The sequence below is a fragment of the Solea senegalensis genome, linkage group LG12 (assembly GCF_019176455.1).
Source record: "Solea senegalensis isolate Sse05_10M linkage group LG12, IFAPA_SoseM_1, whole genome shotgun sequence".
Classification (NCBI taxonomy): Eukaryota; Metazoa; Chordata; class Actinopteri; order Pleuronectiformes; family Soleidae; genus Solea; species Solea senegalensis.
Window position 1 is genome coordinate 7,477,248 of NC_058032.1, and position 20,521 is coordinate 7,497,768.

A 20,521-nucleotide genomic window follows, 5' to 3' on the forward strand; every position below is an offset into this window, starting at 1 on the left:
TTATACTTACCATGTATACACTGCACACGGAGCTAATGTCATTTATTCTGAAACAAAAGAGGAGAACGATGAACACATTGGAAGTGTGAGGAAAAACAGCTCAACAAATAGGAGAAGCAACAGAGAAACGATGTGGAGCCAAAGTGAGCAGGGAGAGATAGATAGGAGTCAGTCGCCCCTGAGAAACGAAAGACCTGCGATTGCGGGCTGCTTAAGACTGTGTGGAGGAGAGAGAAAAATCAATCATTACACTTACTGTAAATATGTAACAGAGCTAACCTGCCCATAAAACTCAGCAGATTGCATTCTGTTTGAACACGAGTGCAGAATCCATAATCAGACAAGATGTAAACCAGCAAATAAGAGACACCGTTAAGCCTCAATCCTCTTCAAATCAGGACCTTCACTCTGAGGACCCTTTTTCTTCACTCTGTCAATCCTGTTAAAAAAAAAAAGTAAAAAAGTATAGAGATGTGGGACTCATACACACCATGTAATGGGAGTAAATTAATCTTTTAGTATAATGAAGTGATCAAATATTTAAATGTAGAGACGGTCAAGGTCAGATGATTCATGTTAATTATTTAAATTTTTACAACAGAAGTTTTGACAAAATGTCATTCAAAATTAAATATTGCCAGGAGCATAAATGGAACTTTCTATATTCATTTGTGAATATTCTCTTGTTTAACCTGGGTAGAAAAGGATTCTGTCACACATATGAGAGTCTCTTAGAGGTTATTGATTTTTCAGTGATGTATTGCTATATGATTGCAATATATTGATCATCACAGAATCACTGTATTGTGATATTATTGGTATCGTGAACCGTCGTGTAATGAGGTACCCTGTGATTCCCAGCCCTAATAGCTGTGTTGCTTTGGTGGTAGGAATCAGTTTTGAGAAGAGGGAACATGGTGTTAGATCCTGTATTTCAGTTTGCAAGAGAGTTCTGGAGTCAACAAAGTAGTTTGTGTCTTGTTATGAAAGTTTTGGACAAACTGTATAACTATTTTGTTTTTTATTTTACTGTATGGGGCTAAGAAACAAATTTTGAAAACAAATATTTGCCTTTACATAATTCAAAATTATAATAAAGTAGGCATAAACATTCTATTAAAAACAATTTATATAAATACTGTATACACATTAAACACAATCCTTTAATCTACATTATGTCCCTAGTTTAAATTAATCACATAATATAATTTTCGGTTTTCGACATTCATCAGTATTATGCTTACTCTTTTGTGTCCTATTTGACCCATGAAGGCTCCCGTACTGCTGAGGCGGTGCTGGCTGATGTGTGAGTAGCTAACTAATGTTGTGTCCACGAGCATATATACTAATAATATACCTGAGAGAAGTAAAAATAACGCCCTCGATTACCTCAACGTGTGTCTTACGAACAAACGTTGACGTATAAAGTGATGGAGATCTTATGAGAGTTCCTGCTCGGTTTTAGTGGCGCTAGCTATCTTGAACGTTTGAACGTTAGCCACATTCATTTTAGCTCATTTAGCTAATTTTAGCTCCCAGTATAACGTCTAGTTTTGGTATTGAGTAACTAAAACGAAACGACCACGAAAGAGTCGGTGCTTTACACAGCACTAAGTCAACGAGAAGTGCTGTCTGTGTTGTTGTGTTGACTTACAATGCTAACTTAAGTTTGCTAAAGTGTGTGTCATAATGACTCACCATCTGTACCAGCAATATGGCAAATTAAAAAATAATGAGTCCATTGTTAACATAGTGGCATGTTTATAAACCTTTTTCAGGTCAAAATGGCAGAGCTAACAACACTAGAGAGCCTGCTGGACATGGGCTTTGGCAGAAACAGAGCGTGAGTTAGTCCATTTGGATATTGTGATATTTTATATGACCCTGAGAATTTAACTACTTGTTTTTTGTTAATGTATGGTATTTGTTACTCGTAAATGTGCTGCTGACTGTCTTGGCCAGCATCCTCTTTTATGATCATATTTTAAACATGAAATGTTTCCTGGCTAATGTATATCCAAGTGAAATAATCATAATCTGTGGGTGTTTCTAGGGAGCGGGCAGTGGCCAACACAGGGAACCAGGGGATCGAACGAGCCATGGACTGGTGAGTTAACATTGGAAACTCGATTAATTGGTTGTGCTTCAACTTTTTATTTCATCATCCTAAAGGTCCATTGCAACCTAGTAGGTTTTAATGACGGATAGTCAATATATTACCCATAAGTATGTTTGTGTATCATTGCCTGTTTAATAATTATTGTTTAGTTTTGTAGTCAGAGAATTGGTCTTTTATATACTTAAGCCGTAAGGCTTCTATGCTGCCATGTTTCTACAGCAGCAAAGTTGGACAAACATGATTTGAATTAGGCTAAACAAATGAAGAACGACATCCTTTATTGTATGTGAAGGCCTCCATAGTTAACTTACAGGAAACAGATGGCTGAGAGGAGGGCAAAGTTAGTCACACTCTGTAGTTAGATGTCACAAATTTTTACACACTGGACCTTTTTAATGTGAATATGTTCTCAAGTTTTTGCTCCTCTTTGATGGCAAACTGGGTATTTTTAATTCTTGAACAAAGCAAAACATTTTTGAGGATGGACTGATAAACATTTTATGGACAAAACATCATAAATATAATCATTGATTAATAGAACGATTAGTCAATCTCAACAGGTCAAGGACTGGGGTACTTCTAATCAAGGTACCCAATTCCCATTGCCCCCCCCATTGATTGGGTTAATTGGACACTCTAAATTGACCGCATCCACTGGGGATGAGTACATCAAGTGTACTCGTAGTGCCAGTCCCAAGCCCAGATAAATGGGAGAGTTGTTTCAGGAAGGGCATCCAGCGTAATCTTCCCTAAATCATAAATGTGGGTCAGTGAAAAAACAGGTGATCCGCTGTGGTGACCCCTAGTGAGGGAGAAGCTGAAAGAAAAAAAAAATGCAATGTCTTTCGATTTGGATGTCTGCTTGTATTTCGATTATTTTGGGATTAATTGCGCAGTAGTAGTACTGATGAAAAACAACAATTGCGAAAAGATCAAGGACAATGAGACAATCCAGTTCCATGCTTCTTGTCATATTAATCATGTGCTATATGTGCTTCCCTCAGGTTAATGGAACATGAGAACGACCCTGACATTGATGAGCCTTATGTGCCGCCTGTGGGTAACGTCCTGGGTGGAGAAACAAAGAGCGAGTCCAGCCCAGAACAGCCAACACTAGCCGACACCATTGAAGGTCAAACTGCATGTTGTGCTTTTATAGGGGGTCAGGAATTCCCCTGACATCACCCACATATGAGCTGTGTGATGACACATACCAGGTGTTACTCGTGTAACTAGTTTCTTAAGTTATCCGAAGTTAAACTGTCATACAGAGACATTATCTCAAACACTGAATATTATGATGTAAGATGGTTAGTTTCACTAGCGTCTCTGTCTAGAGTCTCTCTTTTGTTATTTGGTTTCCACACTGCAGTTTGCCGTGTTGACTGCATCGGTTAGATCAAACCACTATGACATTTTGTAACAGCGCTTTGATGGTCAACAGCAAAACATTACAAAACACACAACAACTAATGTCCTTTTGTTCTGTCTTTCTTAACAGGTGGAGACAACAGCCTCAGTGAGACTGACATGAGTTTAAGGCGACCACTGACGGAGGAGGAGAAACGTGAGCAGGTTAAAAGGTAAGAGTCTCCACACTATTGCCCATACTACGTGATACAGATTTAATCTATAAGAACAGGGATAATCCTAATAATGATAATGATAATATTCCTCAAGACAGTACACTTTGCTAGAGATAGTGACAGAACAAAGTTAGCTCATCAGTGTGTTGGTGTGTCTCTTTCAGGCTAGAGGAGCTGATGCGGATGAAGCAGGCAGAGCGAAGAGAGCGAGAGCGGGCAGATGAAGTGGATAGGGAGAAGCAGCGGAGGAGGCATGGTCAAGAACTGCAGCAGGTCCGACAAAAAATACAGGATGATGAGATGAAGAAGCTCGCTGACCAGCGTAGGAAAGAGAAGATGGAGGACAAAATGGCAAGGTAAAGTATTGATTGAAAAGAAGAAGTAACATTTCAGTGTCAGCAAAAGTAGACTCATTGTACCCGTTTTTATCCTGTTTAAGCTGTGATTCAAGAAATATTTGACTTAATTAATATTGTCCATGTTTTCATGCACTTTCTTTGAAATGCATTCTAAGGAGTCCAAATGTTTTTTTTAAATTATTTTTACACCATTAAACGTTCTTAATTTAAGTATTTATAAAAAACAACTGGGGTTGCATTGTTGAGGTCTGGATCCAGGCAGGGAGCCACACCACTCATTACTCCTGAAATAAAAGTGAAAACAAAACTGTCAGTGTTTAAAGATGCTTTTCTTTATTCTCTGCCAGGCAAAGGGTTAAAGATAAGATCGCACGAGACAGAGAGGAGAGAGCGCAGAAGGTACAGCTGTCACTTTCCATTGTCTTGTTCAATTCTCATTCTGTTACTATTTTCACTTCTGTTAAAAACTGTAACTTACTTATGGCGTTTGTCCTGTTCAGTTTGGAGGAGGACCACCTCCGAGCACAGCTGCGTCATCTCAACCTGCTCAGCCCAGCCCGACTTCACCCACTGGTCAGGGTCCTCCACCCACTAAGAGAGAGTACGACGAGTCCAGGATACAGGTACAGTCTTCGCATAATTATGTGGAACATGTTTTAACATGTGTAGTTGGTGAAAAGACCAGAGAAGTTCATATCGTCCGAAAGAGCACAAACAAACCCATCACACAAACTGACCTCTCGTTTCAAATCGCCAGGCTCCTCTGTTGATGTGACTCACATCTGATTTTCAGGGCTGCATGGAATCTGGTTGTCAACACCAACTTGTTTTGAAACCAGGTTTGATCAGATTGTGTAAAATGATCATATCAGAATCTATGCATGTGTTGAGCAGCAGTGCATCAAACAGAGAAGAGGGTAACCATGTCTCCCTCTTAAATACTGAGCGGTCTCACAAGTATGACCTTTTCTGTTGTTGACACATGCAAAAAGGTACCGGTGCATGCATGTGTGCCATTCGAGGCGAACAGTTGAAAAACACGCAATTATGAATGTGAACTGTCAAAATTAGAGCTGTAATGAATTGGAAGTGAACTATGTGGCTGTAATGAGAAGTCCTTCTTCCCCACCTGCTCTAAACAGATTCGTCTGCTGGACGGCTCGACCATCACGGCAGTCTTTAAGGCCCAGGAGCCGCTGGCGGCAGTGCGCGTCTACGTGCAGGTGAATGGCAACACACCTGAGGGCCAGGACTTCACGCTGCTGTCGCCCTATCCCCGTCAAGTCTACACTGAACTGGATATGGAGAAACCTCTGAAAGAGCTGGGTGAGCACAGCTGTGGAAATAAATGCATTTGAACAAAGAATGTGTGACATCACATCATAAAGCATTAATACTGGTCTTAAGAGGACAACTGAACTGAACAAGGTGCATGTTCTTAAAAGGGATATGATAGTGACTATAGCAAAACACGGAAGGCGTTACACTGTGTTCATACATGTACACTGTCGTCTTGTTTTATTTTTTATAAACATTAAACCTATTTTAATGTCAAACCGGTAGAGATTGAAAGAGAGTCAGTCAGTCAGTCATCATCTAACCGCTTTATCCTCCACCAGAGGGTCGCGGGGGGTGCTGTGCCAATCTCAGCTACATCGGGCGATAGGCGGGGTACACCCTGGACAGTTCGCCAGTCCATCGCAGGGCCACACACAGCTAGAGACAAACAACCATTCACTCTCACACTCATTCCTATGGTCAATTTAGAGTGTCCAATTCACCTAATCCCCACATTGCATGTTTTTGGACTGTGGGAGGAAGCCGGAGAACCCGGAGAGAACCCACGCACACACAGGGAGAACATGCAAACTCCATGCAGAAAGGCCCTTGTTCCAACCGGGGTGTTTGCTTTAAAACAGCTTTATGACAATCTCTCCACTTTTATCCGTTTATATTGTAACAAATCTCCACTGCAGACCCTCACTTTGAGTCTCTTTTTCATAGTGTAGAATTGTTATTAGATTTAGCTTTGTTTAGCTAGTTTTTAAATAAGTTTGCAACATTAATACTCTGTACCGTAAACATCTGTCATTGAAAGAAACTCCTTCTCAACAAATTTCATGCTGAAGGAATCTTTATTCCTCTTTACTGGTTGCATTGGATTGCCTTTTTTCTTTTTACAACTTTTTTTCCGTCTCTTTAGGTTTGGTGCCTTCAGCTGTTCTAGTGGTTTCCAAAAAGTAAGATCAGGAGGATCTGCTCTATGAGCCTACCTCACTTCTTCCACTACATCACCACCCGATCCACCAGGAAATGACTGATCCAGGAAGAGAGCCCCCCATGTTTTAGTATCACTCAGTAAAGCCGGCTATCTGAACTGAGGTTGAGATGGAGGTGAAATGGGAAATTGTTTTTTTTTCTTCCCAAACGACAAACCGAGGGTAGCCCTTTGTCACTCTGGGCTGATTTTACTGACTTGATAGCTGACTTCTGACTGATACTGCTTCAAGGAGCACTGCTCGTGGTTTCAGCGACACATTTTACAAAAAGAAAAAACAATATAAACATCATCCAGTTTTCACCTGATCCTTACACAGCAAGGCACCACAGAGATATTCGATTGGTTCTGAAAGGGCCTTAAATTGAACCCCCTCTAGTTTCTTGATTTTGTGACATTCTACTTTTGACAGTTTTTTTTATATCTTAAAGTATATTACCTACAGTTATGTCTACATAATCACCAAGGATCTACTTACAATAAAACTAACTTGGAGAATTATGTTGGTGGACTGGATTTTCTTAACAGCAATAATTATAAGACTGGGGATAATGGTGATGACATATAGGATGTTATCAGGGTGTTGATTTAGAAGGTGGGGTTTGAGGGAAGAGAAATGGGACAAACCGGGATTTGACATAGTAATTTATTGTGCCGTTTTCATTGGAGTGGATCATAAAGTAAATAGCAAGCATATAAAGTCGGGAGTCTGCACACAACACCACTAACCACTGTTGCACATACGTGATTGTAGTGAGAAAACAAAATCAATGTACGCTGGATTACTTTTAGCAACAGTTTCAGGGTTCCAGTATGATGCAGGTTAACTCCCCCTTCAGAGGCTGTAGCCTTTAAAAACCACAATAACTTCAGTTATTGACCACAAGAGACGTGAACACAACATTGACAAGTCCTTTTAAACTGACAGTATTGGCAAGAAGTTGCACTTTCAACAGGTAAGGGGTCACATTATCATCCATAGGGCTGAATTTCTAACTTCCAATACTTTTACACAATGGTACATACGTGTTCGTTTTAACCATGCCATAATACTTAATGCCTTTTAATCATTTAAAAAGAGAGTGCCTTGGAGTTTGACTTATGGTGTATTGCCACGGGTCTACTCGCCCCGGTATGACACAGCACGATTAGGTTGCATCTCCACTACAGTACCTACTTAGTACCTACTTAAAGTAGGTGGAGTCATCACTGCACGACTGAGTGAAACTGCGGTGACTAAGTTTTATATGCAACACACACTAGTGACTTTACACCAGACTTCTGTAATTGTTGGAGATTGACCCACGTTTTTAGGATTGTTAAGTAGTTTTAACTCATTTGCAATTCGGCACTGTTCGGCTTGATTTCTTGGTCTGTAATGCCGCTCGCGATCACCGGCGCTGTCCCTAAATACACCACTCCACTTTAAAAGACTCCTGTTAAATATACCGGTTTCCCTGGTAGTTGTTGGAGATTAACCCACATTTTTAGGATTATTAAGTAGTTTTTAGTGATTTACAGTTCGGTGCTGTTCGGCTTGATTTGTGAGTGGGAGGACTCTTCCTGTGACTGGACTCTGGCCAGTCTGACCAATCATCGCATAGTACCTACTACTAGCACGCTTGGAACCTCGCCGGAGCAGGTACTACAAATAGTACCTGGTACCGAGTACTATGCTAGTGGAAACACTACTTAAACCGTGCTGGGGCGAGTAGTAGTCAATGAGTTTCCCATTTTAAGAGAATCTCTTACCGCAGGTAACCCAAAATGCTTTACTTCTGTGGTGTCGACCTTCCTCTGTAAAAATGTTGGTACCTAATGAGTTACTCTCATCTGTGATGGTGAGCCAGTAACCACACAGCATGCTGTTTCACTTTGAAATCTAACATTGCTTGCGATTGTCTCGAGGCGTGCAGAAAGTTATAACCAAAGAAAGAACTCATTCCCCAGAGGAGAAGAGATGGATGGGGCCTAATATGTGAGTGAGTGTGTTTTGAGCGAAAGATCTGGAGTGCATGGAATAAATATGAGAGCAGAAAAATGTATTGTGTGATATAAATATTTTGGTAAAACTGATATATTTTTTTTTAATTCTGTAAAAATATCTTGTATGGGTGTCAGTACTGAAGACCGCAGAATTTACAAGTGAACATACTGCTGCCTGTGCCTGTCTGAGGTGCTGAACAGGTTTTTAGCGCCATCTACTGGCAGCTCACTAAACAGACTGAAAAGCTCCATGAGGCCAAAGGTCATTGCAGATTATGGTTAATGTTGTCATTTTATACAGTTTTAGAAGTACCAACAAGATTCTGATCATAGGGAAAAACTAAAGGAGGAGTTAAAATCAATTCACAGGCCAGCACTCCCACATTTCCTTTATGAAACTCAGGAAGCAGAAGTACTATTAGACTATTAGTAATAATCTAATGCTCTTGCTACTTGCACATGTACAAAACATGTACATCCAGCCAATGAGAGAGGCAAGGCCATGATGCACAGAGATCTCCGGACTCTTTCCAACTTAAAAAACTCCCAGACAAATAAAGACAACTAAAAGGAGAGCTGTTGTGACGCACTATAAAACAACTTTATATACACAAGAAAAAAAACAAACAAATTGGCTATTGTGTGGAATGGTACAAATGTCAATGATACAGCACCTGTAAAGTTGTGGATCATTTGGGTAACTTTTAAAATACGGATCAAGGAGCGGGGGTTGCCTTGCAAACAAATACAAAAGAGTTCTTGTTAAAATGCAGACACCGAGAAAGAATGTCACCTTTTCCTTTTGTCGTCTCTCCATCGGCTGCTCAGACTCAACACTGAAATGACACTGACGCGTTAAAAAGAGCCCAACTCCTGCTGCTTTTTCACAAACCCAGGGCTCGGAGGAAAGGAAACGCGGAGGGAAATTTGACTCAGCTTGTTTTTCAGCTCTGACGTCATCTGCAGTCAACCTGCTTCCTGTGGTCTCTGTCCCCACCTTCACTGTTGCTCTCTTTAGCTGGGAGGGTAGTAGCCCTGGTTGTAGTTCCAGGTGTTATTACCATAGCCATAGCTGCCATACTGTGATTGCTGGAAATTAACCAACACAGACAGGAAATCAGGACATGTGGAACTGTAGCTTGTGAGTGTACGCTCACCTTAACCACCAGAAGCACTCCTTTAGCTTGATCATTTACAGATTTTCAAAATAGTCTTAAATCCCAACAATCATTCCTACCTGGTACCAGTTGCCGTATCCCCCATAGCCGGTCTGTGCGCTCACGTCTGAGCCTACCACAGGCGGAGGGGGCGTCGTGATGGGGATGTGTGGCATGGTGGGTGGGACTTGTGCAGATACAGCAACAGGAGAGCCGTCCTCACTCTTGATCAGTTTCTCTGGATCCTCCTCCTCCCTGAAAATAAAAAACAGTGGATCAGCAGCAAGCCGAGGCTTACGCCACATTTCTGACCTTTCACTTGCTGTCATATCCACCTCATTAGTGTCAATAATCATCTCTAGACGTTAGAACATTTCACATCTGCTAGACAAAACAGTACATAGATGTCTGCCATTTTCTTGTACATGACAAATGTGACACACCACTTTTATCCACTCTCAATTTAGCCCAAAAACAACTGATTTCCAGAGATAAATGTGATATTTAACCATCAGACAGCGGCTCTGAGATACACGTCTCATTCCCACAACAACAGAGGGAGTTGGGATTGAAAAAAATAAATTAAACTGACAAAAGGTTGACGTCAAAGTGACATAAAAGTTTTATGAATACAACATGTGAATACAATCGTAATTGTTTTAGGTTTACTCTTCATTTGACCAAATGGAGAAAAAAAAGGGTGAAAGCCCTTTAAGGCTGCCCCCTAATGGACCAAACAATTGTTGACCAGAAACAAACACGGAAAACTCAGGATGATGTGTCTCATCAAAATAAAATTATAACCTATATGGCTGAACCATGCATGGCTTTAATCTGAAACACAGGAAGTGTGGTCACACTGTGTAGTTTTGACAGAAGTCACTTCAGTGTTTATGGATGACGTGCTGCTGACTACAGAGTTTATCAACGAGTAAGTCCAAAGTTTGGGAACATGGTAATGTTATTCAGATGAAGTTTTTGTCGTGGGCAGCCCAACATCAGCTGTTCCCTTTTCTCTCACCCATTTTCTGCTTCTCTCTTTGTACCACCAAGCTCCTTCAACAGTTTCTGATGTTCTTCATACACAGACAGCACACTGCAGAGACAGGGGTGATGATGAAAAAACATTCAAACATCATAAACAGTTTGTTATATACTGCCTGGAATTTAAATGTTTGTTTAATTATGTCAGTTGTGAGACATGAGTTGAACTCTGACCTCTGGATGGAGTTGCTGTAGTCCTCTGCAAACTGCAGGCCTCTCTGTGAGAGGAGGATCTTGGTGTGGGGGGTAAGAGGAGCTGCCAAAGCTCGCGTCACACACTCCTGCACTGCCTCAGCTGAGGCCCAGGGGTCTCCTGACACTTCCAGTTCCAACAGGTTCAAGTGCAGTTTATCATTATCCTGAGGGAAGAATGGACAATCAAGTATTTGCTTTTTACTTATTTAGGCACAAGCATGATTATTCACAACGATATGAGATTTCAATCACAGTCTGAAAAATTACATTTATGCAGCAAATGAGATGATTAACTGACATTTATATTCATTAGAAACTGAGGTGACAGAGTGGAAATTCAGACATCACAGTACCAATACCACAGGTCAATATTAAAGAAAACGGCCACTGCAGAAGAACATATCACACTGGTGTCCAATCTTTATGTGCCGTGCTTGTTTATTGCCTATTTTCCTATAAACGGGAACCTAATTTACAAAATTAACATTTTCTAATGAATAAGAACTGAATATAGCAATTGAGACCATTAACTCTTCAGGAAAATGTTCAATGATGTCATAAATCAAGTGAGAAGGAGACAAAGTCTTCTTTTTGAAACCAGTCTGTGCCACTTCCTGTGCTTCACCTTTCAAACAGAAAGACTACATCCATATCCTTCTTATATACAGACTATGGGCCCATTTGAAAGTTTGGTGTCACAAAAAATAAATAAATACAGTTTATCCATATTACAGCAAAAATACTTTCACCTTTAACTAGATAATAGATAAAAACCTGGTACCTCTATTACAGGCTGAATAATGTTACAGTGGGTGTTTGATGATTGTCTCACCGGACTAATCTCCAGCGCTTCCTGTAAAACCTTGCGGGCACTGATGGGGTTCCTGCCCAGTTTCTGCAGCATGCGTGCCAGCTTTATGGAGTAGAAAGCGTGCATTGTGGGCTTCTCTTTGGACTCAGCCACCGCCTCCTGCAGCAAGGACTCTGATAAGTCCAGGTGGCCTGCTCGTCTCTCCAGAGCAGCCCGGCGGAGGCGGACCACTGCCAACCCCGGCAGATTTCTCTCCAGCGCCTCCAGCACTCGCCGAGCCTCAGTTAAATCACCTGATAGAGAAGAGTTTTCAGACGCGTGGTGGAATACAAATGTAGGACAAGGTAATATGGCTTAAAAAATGCATATTGCAGTATAATTTGAAACATCTTGCAGTAACAGTATATATTGCGATATATTCTTGGATATGTACATTTGTGCACTTCAGAGCTCCTTCTCCACTTGCTTGCCAACCTGGACATGTCCACTTTGGACAGTGAAATGCTGTGGGAATGAACAGAACTATATGTAGTGTTTTTTAATTGTGATGGTGAGAAAAAAAAGAAAAAAAAGAAAGAAAAGACAATCAGTATGTGCTGCTCAGTGTTGATTCTATCACTACGCAATGATCAATGTATGGGAAACTCTGTAAATGTTAGGAGTGCCAGTGGAGAACGACGTCATCAACACGCATTGCTGTGGTTAGTCGGTATAATAGAAATTTCTACGTTGTCAAATTTACATAATTTATATTGCATACTGTTTATACCGCCCATCTCTAAACAAGGATTCTGAATTTTTTTAATTTGAGGCTAAGTGATAATGATAAGTTCAAACATAACTTTTTTTTAAGGTTGTATTCCATCATGTTATGGTAGAAGGGGCCGAAGGGACTTCTGATCACTCAAAACTACTTTCTTTGTGCTAGAGCATATGTTTCCCTTTTTGAGGTGGAGGCTTAGTACACATAAATGCATAAACCAACTTTAAAACATCTCTATCTATGGGAAACTCATCAGCAGATGAGCAACACAACAAGCTTGTTGATAACAACAACAACAGCCTTTCTAGTACATGAAGGCCACTATAGTTCCCCAATATGCTTGGGAAGGGAGGAGTGAGTGGAGGACTTATTTAGCATTTAGCAGTCTTGCCAGTAGATGTCACTAATTCTTACACACTAGAATTGTAATGCATAAGAAACACATTTTTGGTATGTTCGGGTGAATAAAATGTAAATGTCTTGAGGGCCTTTATAATCACAATAATTCATGTCGTGACAGAATTTTAACAATCAACATCAGTCGGAGTCGTACCGTGCCTCTCCTCGAAGGTGGCCCACTGCATGTGGATGTTGGGTTTGTGTGGCAAGTGGATCTCACAGGCTCGTTTGTAAAGAGCTCGGGCCTCTTCCACACTCTGTGGCTCCAGGTACTGAATATACTGAACAACACGCAAATGTTAGGCAAATACATACATACATAACAATAATCTTTTCTTTCTTTTTCTTTCTTTTTTTTTTAACTGATCTTTTGTTCTTGAGGATATATGAAGAGGATACGTGCAGGTAAAGAAACCCAGAACAGTATGGACTGGTTATTTACTCTTCTCAACATTTGGCACTTGGTGGAAACACAGCAGAATATGCTCTTGCAATGTTCTTCTCCACATGCGTGCGTACGTGTGTACGTGCATGCGTGCGTACACACACGCGTTTGCACAACATTTGTAGTGAGGACACTCAGACATCATGCATTCCCTAGCCCCTAACCTAAACCATCACAACCAAATGCCTAATCCTAACACTGAAACCAAACTCAAAAAGCCCATTCATGAATTTAGAATGCGAGGACAAGCCAAAATGTCCTCACTCTCTATGGTTTAGAGGTTTCTGTCCTCACAAAGACACCCATACAAGAACAAACAAACATACACACACAGACTTTTCTTACCCTGGTCCAGAACTCCTCATAGAGAGCACAAGCGATCAGACAACGCTCAAAGAGGATGCGAACCCTGCGGTCGTCCTTAACAATTGTGGCCGCTTCCAACACTTCTGAAGGCTGAGCCGTTACCTCTGACCCCTCTGTGGCTACCTGGTTTGAATCTATTAGGAGACGGTGGTGTGAAAACTGCAACTGAATGAAATCACAAGACTAACGGGTGAAAATAGGCAACAGCTTCATCATGTACTCCTTTACCTTGGTCATGGGCTTTGATGTCTGTATTTAGGTGCGCAATCTCCCAGTCCAGGTAGGAGTGCCAGGCTCGGAGCTGAAGGCGATCCAGTGACTTGACGTGAAAGTATGGCCGCTTAATCTGCCCAATGGAGAGAATTTGTTTCAAACACAGACAGAAAAAAAGGAAAAACTCAACAAGAATAAAAAGTTAGAAATAAAACTGAGTTGCAACTTACCGAATCTTCAAAGTTCCATCTCTGGCGGACTTCTCCCTCGTTGTCCTGGTAGACTTTGTCCCTACCAAGCAGCACCTGTTCCCTTATCTTCTGTATCAGTTCCTCCTAAAACAAAATCATATAATTAAAAACTATAACAATAAGCATAAAATCAATTCTCTCTGTTGTGATCATCAGCTGTTACTCACTGAATCGGTGCCCTCAGGTGTGGAGGGATCTTCCTCCCCTGGCGGCCTTTCCTGCTTCTCCTCCTGAGCCTGTTCAGCACGCTCTGCCTTCTGACTCTGACGACACAGCGTCCTCAGCTCCTCGTACTCTTCCGGGGACAGCACCTCTTTGGGCTCGTGGCTGTTCAGATGCTCCTTGAACCTGATGAGGGACAAGATGAAGAACAGAGCGGGAGACAGGGCAAAGTTCATGAGAAGAGCAGATATGATGTGTTCAAGCAGAAGTTGAATATTACTCAAAATATAATGCCCTCATTTGTAATTTTTTATATTCTTTGAGCGCTGAGTGAGGCCGTGTATAACCTCAAGAAGGTTTTTTTCTTTGTCTTTGTCCAAAACAATTACACCACCTGAACAAGAAATTGTTCCGCTACAGTGAGCACATACAGCCCACACAGACCAACAAGATAATGGTCGGATTACGTCACAAGTACTCGGATCTCTACGTACACATGGACACCTAAAGTTTGACCCGGCCCTTACCATATTGTGTTGATTTAAAGTTCTCCTTAAAATCCTAAAATATATAAAACATTTCTTACATATGCAAAGTAAATCACAAATATATCAGATTATAACAATAATGTTTACAACGTGAAGGAGAATTGTCATGAACCATTGGAAATATAATCCACAATTAATGAAAAAAACATAATTGCAACAGTAAACAAGGTATTGAAAATAATGCATTTACGGTTTCCAACTTTTCTGACATTATTTTAACAAGTTTTGATTAGGCACTGTATGTATGGGGTCTTACTTGTCATAGTGTGTGTTGTAGAGCTGAGTGGGGACTTTGAGGACTCTGTCCAGGACGGCTGCTGCGTTCCTCATGTTCCCCTGCTCTTTCTCCCACTCAACATACAAATCCCAAAGCCTGTCTGAGTGGAACTCCAGACCTGCTGCCACAACTGCATCCTCAAACACACTGAGGGTTGAGGTCAGGAGTCAGTATCCAGGGGAATCAGTTTAAACTATTCTATTTTTTACAACAATAAATTTGTTGTAAATAATTTTAATAAATATTTAATGTGTGTGTGTGTGTGTTTATCTACCTGCGAATCCGCTGTGGCGACTCAGGCAGGTTCATATCCAGAGTGCCCAGCAGCAGATTGATGTAGTGGATCCACAGATCTACACTCAGTGGAATTGCTTGGAGACCCTTAACACAAACCTAACAACCATACACCATGTAGATTAGCATGGGCTCATGAAAAACACTTTACTTCACTTCAAGATGTTAGGAACAAACTACTGTAGCCTCCAGCTCATGTTTTACCTCCTCTGCTTTGCTGTTGTATCCTGCACGACGCTCCAGATCTGCAAATTTCTTCCAGTAGCCATAACAGAGTGGGTAGCGAGTGAGGAAAGCCTCTAATGCTTGGCGTGACGCTGTGATGTGATTCTGAACAGGTGAGAAAATGTAGGCCAGAAAGTTACATTAAGCCACTGCAAGCATCCTGAACTGCCTCGTTTTTTTAAAATCGTTTATCATTGGATCTCCTTTGCCGCACGACATACCTCTTGCTCACAGTATTGCAGCAGGTCAGTCCAGCTGGTAAAGTCTTGAGGATTGTCATTGGAAGCCTTCCACAGACGCTCAAAGTCAGCAGGCAGTCCTCCCTCCTCCTCATCTGCAGCCTGAGGTATAGAAAAGGGAGCAGGGTCGAGGCCCGCGGGAGCTTCAGAGGCTGCGGCAGCACTGTTGTCCTCTTCAGACATCTCAACCATCTCAATTGGAGGCGGTGGAGGAACTTCAGAAGCCTCCATGGCTAAGGGAGAAGATCAAAGTTTATTAAAGTTTACGAACTCCGTAACTCAATTAAGTAATCTCCATCTCTTCTGCTGGATCAACCTGATTCTAAATTTAAAATGTTTCACTAGGTTTTATTTATTAGTAGATCTAGTTTCAAGTCATGAGTTCATCATTCCAAGTGACAAACAGATGCTTCAGTTTATTTGATTTTCCCAACAATAACCAGATACCAAAGACTTAAAAATAACATACATTATATACAACTGAGAAAAGGAGCAAATTCTTACATATTTGACAGTGAAACTGGTTGACTTATTTTTTCTTTTTTTTTTTAAATCCTTTGTTTTTTCAGCTGTGGAGCTGGTAATAAAAATAATGGTGTAATTTCTCTTCAGATTGTTTTCTTCCATGACAATTTAGTTAAATACATGTCTGAAAATTGTGAAAAGTTAGATAAACATTTCAGTCATAATTTCCTAAAACCCTTTACAACATTTAAAACATTCTAGTGCCTTTGTCCAACCAACAGGCCAAAACAACAGAGATCCAGTTTACACTCACATAACACATAGATAAAACATAATAACAGCTTGGTAATTGTTTTGTATTTTTGGTTGAGAAATGCCTCTACAGACTGATTGTCAATAAATTAGCTTCGACACTAAACCACCTCATTATCGTTGCATCCTGCGTTGACACTCATGCCAGCCATCGATCAGATGCCCAGCCTTTCTCAAAAATGCTGTGATTGCTTCTGTGCCTTAAACCCTCCCACATAAATTTGTCTAAGTTCATGAGGTGTGACACATGCTCTCCAAGTCTTACTATGTGAAAAATGTAAAAAAAACACAAAAAAGTGTAAAATGGCAAAACCAACTCCCTCTCTTGTAGCACTGGATGTACTGAGATGTTGAGTTATTATAATAAAACTGCACTGAACGTCTATCGGAAAATGACATTTGCTAATTAAGTGTAATGTGGAAACTAGACACTTAAGGCCATTATGTTTCAAGTCTGTCTGCTTCCTGATACTTGATACATTGTGCACTCTAGTGAACTAGTAGTGTTTGAAATTGACAAATAGACAACAGTTAAGACAAAATTGATTCTAAAAGTCTGCTGAAATGTTAACCCTGTGTGGTGTGACAGTCAAATTAGTGAATAAGCTAAATACAAGAGTGAAGTGGGTCACACGGTGGTGTAGTGGTTAGCACTCTCGCCTTGCAGCGAGAAGACCCGGGTTCGAGCCCCAGTTGGAACAAGGGCCTTTCTGCATGGAGTTTGCATATTCTCCCCGTGTGTGCGTGGGTTCTCTCCGGGTACTCCGGCTTCCTCCCACAGTCCAAAAACATGCAATGTGGGGAATAGGTGAATTGGACACTCTAAATTGACCGTAGGAGTGAGTGTGAGAGTGAATGGTTGTTTGTCTCTATCTGTGTGTGGCCCTGCGATGGACTGGCGAACTGTCCAGGGTGTACCCCGCCTATCGCCCGATGTAGCTGAGATTGGCACAGCACCCCCCGCGACCCTCTGGTGGAGGATAAAGCGGTTAGATGATGACTGACTGACTGACAAGAGTGAAGTAAGGACTAACTGCAGCCGGTGATCTATCCACACACGATGACTATAACATTCAACAAACCCAAACTGAATCTGTAGGTTAGAGATATTGTTCCTGTTTAGATACATTATTCATCTGCTCATGTTTCAATACAGTTTGGTTCTGAATTACAAGGCTGATGCTTCAGACTAACTTTTTATCCATCTGAATTATATTACTGATAAAATGCTATGGCACTACATACTGTAGGTAATTTCACATAAATACACTGAGTTGAACATAGCTAAAACATGAAAAACTATTTTTTCTTTTTTTTTAACAAAAATGTGAACTGCCAGAACTCTGTCAGTCACACAGTTGGCAAAACTTTAAACACTCGTCATCTAATTAGACACAATTTACAAAGCCGAATCATCTTTTCATCAAAACTTTAATCACATTCTCACTCACAAAACACATTTAGCAGTGATCCAGATTAACATCCGATGTTCTATGTTGTAATGAATCAAATAGGGATGAGAATGAAGGGAAACTTTGATCTGTGTTAAAGAAATTAAAAATGTGACTGGGAACTTTGAACTGTGGAGGGCAGCATTGCACCTCTTAGTGCACACCCTGCCAGAACTTAGTAGTGGAAGAAGATGTCATGATTGAATTTGTTTATCATTGTCAACAATACAGTTTGATTTGATTCCATGATACATCCTGATGCAAAGCTTACCTTGCTACAGTTAGGTAGTTTAGAATATTATCATGTCAGTACAGTCATTCTTTTTACTATATTACCACGATCATAGTTATTACAATTATAATAACATCATAACTGTTATCATTGCTGCTGTGATTGCTGTATCCAGGCTTTTAAGTTAATGTCTCTTGTCACTGTTTCCCACCAATTAAATACATATGCACTTTACTGAAATTCACTGGTATTACACCTTGTTTCATGACCTCAAGATCCTCAAACCAGAAAGTCACATAAATAGGCTGGGGCCAGCCCATTTAAAAGCTTAAAAACAACCAATACAATCTTAAAATCAATACTGAACTGGATAAAACGGATGTTATATGGTCACATTTCTTTTTCAGGTCAGAGGACAAGTGGCTGCATTCTGCACTAATTAAAGCCGACAAAGAGATGACTGATCCATACCCACATATAAAGGATTACAGTAATCAATCTTGACATAACGAAAACAGGAATAACTCTCTCAACCTCACTTTGTTATGTGACTATAGTCAATGACGTGCTGTCATTGTAACCGTGTTCTAATCGCAATGAATCTAAATAGTGACCATTCAACGACTCATCAATTACCAAACGTTACCAACGACTTGTTGTGACTAATAACAAACGAGCAAATAAAATGAGCATACATGTCTGATATGCACTACAGCATGTACAACTCTGTACAAGTACCTTTCTGTAAAGTTGTAAAGCAGCTACATGAGCGTGTACAACCAACGTTTAATTAATGTTTGACCTCAAGTTCACTCCAATCAAGGGATTTATTTTTAGTGTTTCGAAAATGGGAAACTTCAAGAAATGTGTCAAGAAATATCATTTGAGTAAAACTGTAAAGGTTCATAGTTGTGAGTCTAGAATCTGGAATTTGTGAATGAAATTCAGCTTATTTGTGGTCAATAGACGCCTTACTTAAACAGAAGAAGCTTCACTAATGGTGCTTACAGTTAGTTCACATACACACTTGTGTAGCTGAGTTCACGTTAGCCAAACCTAGCACCTCACGCTTGTAGTGAAACCCGGTGCAGCCTGAGCCTTTTACTCACAACATCTGCACACGAACCCGGGGCCCAGAAATACGGGTGAAACTAAACATCTGTGTATATCGTAAGGCTGTTCCACGTAATTCGAACTAACCTGAAGACTCTTCGAAGTCCCCGTTGCCGCTCAGCTCCTCACCGCCTTCCGCCGCCATGATGGAAACGTCCGCCTTACGTCATTCAGGTGCGACCACTGGGGCCGGTGAAAGTTCCAAATGTGGAGGGCAGCATTGATACCTCTCAAGCTTACAGCCTGTCGGAACAACGAAGAAGAGGGAGAAGAACTAGAAATAGAATATATATTGTACATGTCCATACGTGTATATATATTTATCACTAAGGAAAACCTCCTGCCCAGTAGGTGGCGGTAATGTCCCGTTGTCACGCGCCAATAAACCCAACCAATTGAATTTACTATAAAATATTTTTTTTGCTTTCATTCTGTCCTCATTTACCTAAGTTAACATCTTCCACCTTGTCTGTTTGAGTTCACCAGAGCACTCCATTCAGTCAGTCTGTCACCACCACATTTGGTGACTGCTTGACAGAGAGCTTAGTATTTATCATACTTTATTTTAAACTGCAAACACATTTTTTTCCATAAGGGATTTATTAGATTAATGGTATACGTTGCTAATCCTTGGTTTGCATTTTCTCAATTAATTTGTTTTATTTGACATGCTGGTTAATATTATTGAAGTTTCCTGGCACTACTACATTTTTCAGATGTCCCAGACAATCATGAATGTTACTTGAACTTACTAATTAACAAGTGACGTGAAAATGTGTTGCTTACGGAAACACCTCTTTCCTGTCTATCTTTTAGGATACAGTGTCTACAAATGTCACATTGGCTGTTTGACCAGCAGCCATTATTACTGTGGCTTTCGCCCTTGTGTAATAGTAATAGTTAAAAAAAACCTCTTTCCTTAAACACTTAAAACCGCTGATGGCACCATTGCCTGCAGTCACTGCGACAAATACAACCATGGAGGCTGTGTTCATGGCTGTGGTGCCTCCTGCAACTGTGGCAACTACAGCAACCATATCAACCAAGGATCTGGCAACTGCAGATTCAGAGACTGTGGGGCCCACAACTATGGCTCCGGCGACTACAGGGCCCCCAGTGGCTGCAGCAGCCTCGACAACTACAGCGACATTGATGGCCCCAGCAACAGGCCATCACATTTACACAGCGCTAAATACATTGCCGGCAAGGCGCAAAACATGTCATTTTTGTA

At 40.8% G+C, this 20,521-nt stretch overlaps 2 protein-coding genes across 2 annotated transcripts; one reads left to right on the top strand and one right to left on the bottom strand.

Moving 5' to 3' along the window:
- Positions 1-1,245: 1,245 nt before the first annotated feature.
- Positions 1,246-6,843, top strand: ubxn1 (UBX domain protein 1). Its single transcript, XM_044041079.1, has 10 exons — positions 1,246-1,306; positions 1,779-1,843; positions 2,054-2,107; positions 3,124-3,251; positions 3,621-3,702; positions 3,870-4,061; positions 4,412-4,463; positions 4,565-4,687; positions 5,207-5,390; positions 6,268-6,843. The coding sequence occupies exons 2-10, from the start codon at positions 1,785-1,787 to the stop codon at positions 6,306-6,308; spliced, it is 915 nt and encodes a 304-aa protein (XP_043897014.1). The 5' UTR covers positions 1,246-1,306; positions 1,779-1,784; the 3' UTR covers positions 6,309-6,843.
- Positions 6,844-8,702: 1,859 nt separating this feature from the next.
- Positions 8,703-19,468, bottom strand: si:ch211-114c17.1 (pre-mRNA-processing factor 39). Its single transcript, XM_044041055.1, has 15 exons — positions 19,378-19,468; positions 15,700-15,950; positions 15,458-15,583; positions 15,234-15,352; positions 14,939-15,106; positions 14,140-14,320; positions 13,952-14,056; positions 13,737-13,854; positions 13,488-13,642; positions 12,852-12,978; positions 11,557-11,828; positions 10,704-10,888; positions 10,507-10,581; positions 9,566-9,740; positions 8,703-9,417 (listed from the first exon to the last, which is right to left on the bottom strand). The coding sequence occupies exons 1-15, from the start codon at positions 19,433-19,435 to the stop codon at positions 9,343-9,345; spliced, it is 2,190 nt and encodes a 729-aa protein (XP_043896990.1). The 5' UTR covers positions 19,436-19,468; the 3' UTR covers positions 8,703-9,342.
- Between the last annotated feature and the right edge of the window lie 1,053 nt (positions 19,469-20,521).

Coding starts and splice junctions, on each gene's coding strand:
- ubxn1 (XM_044041079.1), top strand. CDS start 1,785: ATGGCAGAGCTAACAACACTAGAGAGCCTGCTGGACATGGGCTTTGGC. Junction 1,844..2,053: donor GGCTTTGGCAGAAACAGAGC/GTGAGTTAGTCC, acceptor GGGTGTTTCTAG/GGAGCGGGCAGTGGCCAACA. Junction 3,703..3,869: donor AAACGTGAGCAGGTTAAAAG/GTAAGAGTCTCC, acceptor TGTCTCTTTCAG/GCTAGAGGAGCTGATGCGGA.
- si:ch211-114c17.1 (XM_044041055.1), bottom strand. CDS start 19,435: ATGGCGGCGGAAGGCGGTGAGGAGCTGAGCGGCAACGGGGACTTCGAA. Junction 15,353..15,457: donor ACAACAGCAAAGCAGAGGAG/GTAAAACATGAG, acceptor TATGGTTGTTAG/GTTTGTGTTAAGGGTCTCCA. Junction 10,582..10,703: donor TACAGCAACTCCATCCAGAG/GTCAGAGTTCAA, acceptor CTGTCTCTGCAG/TGTGCTGTCTGTGTATGAAG.